Below are 5282 nucleotides of genomic sequence, written 5' to 3'. Positions count from 1 at the left end.
TGCTTTCACTCCTCTGCTACCTTCCATGAGTCCCCTTGCCCTAGGTGATAGTCCTTTCTTCCTTTACCCTCAACCTCCATGCAAAGTCATCCTTCAAACCCCTAATCCTCTCTGACCTGAGACCTTGCCATCACCATCTCTCTCTAGAATGTGCCACTATGTGTATTAATAATCACCATGATTAAGCCTAAGCTCACTGTTCCTTTGGGCCTTGAAGTCAGAAGGCTAGGCATGCCTCAGATGAATCTCCTGTGCTTCTGATTTTGTCTCTTTGTCCTTGGCATATCCATTTTTTGGTGTGGCCTATGGGGTCAGTTGACTTGAGTGTGAGTCCTGCTCCACCACTTACCACCCCTGAGAACTTCAGCAAATTATTAACTCTCTCCCAGCCTCTGTTTCCTCATCTATAAAATGAATATAATAATATCCACTCCACAGGGTTATTGTAAGGAATAAATGATACAGTGCAGATAATGTGCTTACCATTGTGCCTGGCACATAATAAGCATTCAGCAAATATGAGTTGTTGGTGTTGGTCTTACCATTGTTATTGCTATGTGTCTGAATAGGTCCAAGCTGTGGAGTAAGATACTATGCAATTTGTGCAAAAGCTGCAGCTCATATTTAAATTGCTTATATTTCTCTGTTCTTTCTTGTCCACTGTATGTGAGTAATGATATCAAATACCTTATAGATATAGAAAGTTCTCAAGTGGCATTTTTTAAAGGCTATCTGTTTCAATGGGTTGAGCCCTGGCAATGAACCAGACTCCATTGTAGGGAAAGGGGGGTCTGCTTGAGGAAACAAATGCCCATGGACACCCTCACAACAGAGGCACTTCACTAGACTTTACACACACATACATCCCTCCCCCCACATACACACCCACTGGAGCCACACAAGCACCATGTACCCAAGCGCTCTTTCCTCCTCGGTTTTAGCAGGAAGCAGATAGCCAGATATAGTCATCATTTTCCATTTTCAGAATACAAACTGGGCTTTGTATAAAGCCTAGTTAAATTACAGGATCTATCTATCAAATCCCAATTTCTTAAAAATAACAAATAATAAAGTGGTGAGAGTCATTCACATCCATGGTCTCAAGTTAGGTACTTCATTAGAGTCATTTATTACATCTTTCTGCATGAAGGGAGGAAGAGAAGTGTCAAAGCTGGGAGGCTCAACACAGCTGATATGTGTTTATATTTCATAAAATCCAATCTTAATGGAAATATTATTACCAGAGAACTAAACGATGGAGAGATCAAAGACTGTATTCCACAGGGCAGAGCCTAATTTGGGAGCTTAGGCAATTTGGAGATCCATTCGTTACAACAATGTTTGCTAGGACAGTTTTGTAAAGGCAGTGAGCAGAATGGTTGGCAGCAGTTAATTTTATACAGGGCTTTGCTGTTGTGGTCACATTTCTGTGAATGTTATCAGGTTAGCACCCATCAGAACCTTGGCTCAGAGTCCTGTCAGGTACAGGGGGAGGGCAAGCATCTTGTCTCTCTCTCTCTTTTTTTATGTCTCTGAGATTTCTTTTATTAGCAAGTGCTAATTAGGAAGACTTGTCATTCTCAAGGCTAATCACAAGAACTCCACAAGTTCACATGAGAAAAAAAGAGCAGAAAAAGAAAAGAGAACAGAATCTGGGGCCTGGGATGTGTTGTGGCTACAAGAGTGATGGAGCCAGAATCGTTCTTGTATGTATTTATGTTTATCTTTTTCTCTCAAATTTCAGACTATAATAAGTGTGTGCAAATGGTCAATATGAGTCGTTCATACCTGGCCCAGTCCAAGCCTCTCACCTGGATTCAGAGATTGTCGTGCTCAGAAAATGTTCTGTTCACACCCAAGCAGAAGGACACTGTAGGAGGCCTGCTGTGCACATCATTGGACAATTTCACCATGGATACCAGCAGGGAGACTGGCGCACTAGCAGTCAGTGGCAGGTAGACTTGACACATCTGTCCTCTGAGTCCAAGACACTATGTACTGTTTCTAAAGAAATTGTTTAAAGAATGTCAGATGTGTAAGGAAAGTATACATTTGTTGGATAACTATCAACTAATTCCACAGAAATTTCCTGAAGACCAGCTATGGGAGAAGTCCATGCTGAACACTATAGGGCAGACATCCCATCTCTCTACTACGTTGCTCTATCTTTTGGTAGAGAAAGAACTAGGTGACCATATGAAATTGAAGAGGACAAAATACACAAGTTGCAATAAGCCTATTTGGTCTTATCATGAGCCTGTTCTAAGCACTTGTATACATCAACGAACCTTCAAACCCTTTGAAGTAGTTTCTGTTCTTTCAATTCTATAGGGATTTGAACACACACAGCTGGCCCTGGAGGCCATTACTCCTAACCTCTACACTATGCTACTTTCTCTATTAATGGGTTGATTGTAATTTAATTTGCAATTTGATATAACAAGCTTATAGACACAACTTGGTATTATAACACAAGGATCTATGCATTTAAAAATAGCCTAGAAGTTGGATTACACTTACAGAGCAAGTTATATAAATAGCACAGATTCACAGGCAACACATGACCAATGAAGGTTACTGAAGGAGCTTTTTTTTTTGGATGAGTAATACATCTGCTTCAGCAAGAGGATATAGATGATTCATCTGAACTTCGATGTATATATCTATATCACCTATAACTATATCTATCTATATGTCTATATCTATATATATCTTAAAGCAATTCTTAGAAATTATTACCTCAAATTCTGTTGATGCAAATATGTATCACCATGTACTGTAAACTAAATCAATAATGAAGCAAAACGGTTGGTGTATCTATTGCTGCATAACAAACCACCCCAAAGCACAGTGATTGAAAACAACCACCATTTTGTTATTCTATTTCACAATTTTCTGTGTTAGAAATTTAAGCAGGGTTTGGTTGGCTGATTCTTCTGCTTTATGTGGTGTTGACTGGGGTCACTTGGTGGTACTCAGCAGGACTTGTCTGGAGGCTCCAAGACAGCTGTACTCACACACCCCACCCCTGGTTGGGGGATGGCTGAGACGGTAAGCTCAGCTGGCTCCCTCTTACTCTCTGTGTTGTCTCAGGCCCTCTTCATGTGTTGCCTCCAGCAAGGTAGTCAGGCTTCTACATTGCAGCTGAGGGCTCCAAGGGCCCAAGGTGTGGTTGCTAGTCTTCTTAAAGGCTGGGCCTGGAGCTGGCACAGCATCACTTCTGCCATACTCTATTGGTCAAGTAGTCACACGTCAGTGTAGATTCAAAGTAGCAGAAACAGACTCTACCTCATCATGTAGGAGTGTCAAAGAATTTATGGTCTTCTTTAATCTGTCATTCAAAGTAATAGTACTTAATAGGACTTTCTAGTTTAAAAGCCTAAAGAAGCTGTGACTGGCTCAAGGCCACCTTGAGAATATGTTGACTGCAAAATATCCTTCTCGAGGACAGTGGGGCTCTCAATGACCTGCCACTGGGCATGCACAGTAGAGGCTTTGAGTCATTGCATGGAAACTGCCCTTCTCAATAGAAAGCTGAATTATCATCCTCAGTAAAATCTGGTACCACTCTAATTTTAGTTTATAAATGCCAATTTTTCATAATCCGTACTACCTCACTTCAGAGGTTACTAGTAACTCTTACATGAAAAGGGAGTTCTAGGGTCTTTGGTCACCTGGAAGGCCCCCAGAAACATGGCCTCAGACAGTTAGTTACTTGGATGCAGGTGGTGATTGCAGAAATGTTGCCAGGAAGCAGGAGAGAACATGGAGAGTGAGAAAAGGAAAGAGAGAAGGTCAGGAAAAGGGGGCAGTGTCATCCACGTAGTTGTTGTGGGCAGCTGACACTCAATTCCAATAGATATACAGGCCTCCAGAATTGTCCATCTGAAGGGCAGGACGGTAGATAAGTATGCACTGCTCCCACCCTCCTCTGGTAGAAGGCTGTCTGGGAGGTATTAACTCTCCTATATTTTGGGGCAAGGTGGGAGCAGTAGAGGCGGGGAACACCAAGATACACAGGAAACTCTAGGGCAGAAGGAGGACTGAATATGAGGTAGGACATTGTCAGCACAAACTGAGCCTGAGCTCACATGAAACTGCCTACCATTGCTGTGGTTGAAGTCTGGGATGGGCCAAGGATTAACATCCATTCAGCTCCATTGATTTCTGCCATGGATGAGACATTTAGCATTTCTGCTGTGGCTGCTATAAAGATGCCCCTGCTGTGGATCCCCTTCAGATAGGGTTCTGGAATGAGCCCAGTGTCTTAAAGTCCATTACCAATACCTGCTCAGCTGGCTACTGCTCTGTGATCTCGAGCGCCTGTGTTTCAGTTTCCTCATTTATCCAGTGATGATAACAGCAATCCCACCCAACTAGGTGACTGTGGGAATTAAATGGTGTTATAAAATACTGAATGTGGGCTGAGTCTGGAGTGAATGTCCCAATATTGGTGACCTTTCCCTTGTCTTTAGGGGAGAGTATAGGAACACAAACCCTCTTAAGGAGGAAAGAATGGAGTTTAATGTTTAAGACAAACACAGATACAGCAATATTATGGCTCCTCTGAGGGTGAGGTAATTTTCAAGTAAAGGGATTGGGGAGGGGTGCATGGAGGTTGTTATACCAGTAAGACGTGGACATGGTAAGAGAGAGGAGAGATATGTGGGAATGCCTTGAGCAAGGGAAGAGTTAGTTCTGCTAGAAAAGTTAGTTGAGCACCTGCTATGTACTTCCTGGGCTAGGTGCTGAGGAGTCATCAGTGAGCAGGACAGACACATCCCTGCCTCATTGTGCTCACAAAGGTGAAAGCATAGGGCCTGTGTGGGCAGGAGCAGGTCATGCTATTGGTCTAGAGCCCAGGACATGTAACTGGATGGTCCGTAGCCAGAAACGGGAAGGGTGATACTGCATGTAGGCATTTACATGGAAAAGATAGCGCTCCATCCATAGAGCCTTTCCTGAGCAGTTGTTTACTCAGCATCCCTTAGAATAAGGATGCCATAGGATGCCAACCCTGATATACAACCCCTGTCCTGCCTTTCTCTACTGAGAAGCCAGCCACATTTCCTATGAAGCCTTTCTCAACTGCCCCAGGAAAGGGGTGGCTCCTTGTGTCTCTGGCTCCATTTAGAGCAGCCTCCTCACGTGCCCTCCACCCTAACATCCATTTATCTACCTGATTTGTTAAACAGTGAACTTCTAGACAACAGCAACGTACCTGCTTTTTCCTCAGCTCTGAGGCCATGTGTGGAGGCTTTTAGCAAAATGGCTTTTTTTTT

The 5282-nt window shown here is 43.1% G+C and overlaps 1 protein-coding gene across 1 annotated transcript in view; it reads left to right on the top strand.

The window, feature by feature from the left end:
- The window catches only part of FRMPD2 (FERM and PDZ domain containing 2), a 95147-nt gene that overhangs the window by 60625 nt on the left and 29240 nt on the right, over nucleotides 1-5282 (top strand). Inside the window, exon 14 of the mRNA XM_011355460.1 lies at nucleotides 1745-1955. Coding sequence (XP_011353762.1) covers nucleotides 1745-1955 — 211 coding nt within the window. The remainder of the gene's footprint in view (nucleotides 1-1744; nucleotides 1956-5282) is intronic.

This window comes from Pteropus vampyrus, unplaced genomic scaffold (genome assembly GCF_000151845.1).
Source record: "Pteropus vampyrus isolate Shadow unplaced genomic scaffold, Pvam_2.0 Scaffold20, whole genome shotgun sequence".
NCBI classification, from domain to species: Eukaryota; Metazoa; Chordata; class Mammalia; order Chiroptera; family Pteropodidae; genus Pteropus; species Pteropus vampyrus.
The sequence above is the reverse complement of the archived record's forward strand: the minus strand, read 5'-3'. Positions and strand labels throughout refer to the sequence as shown.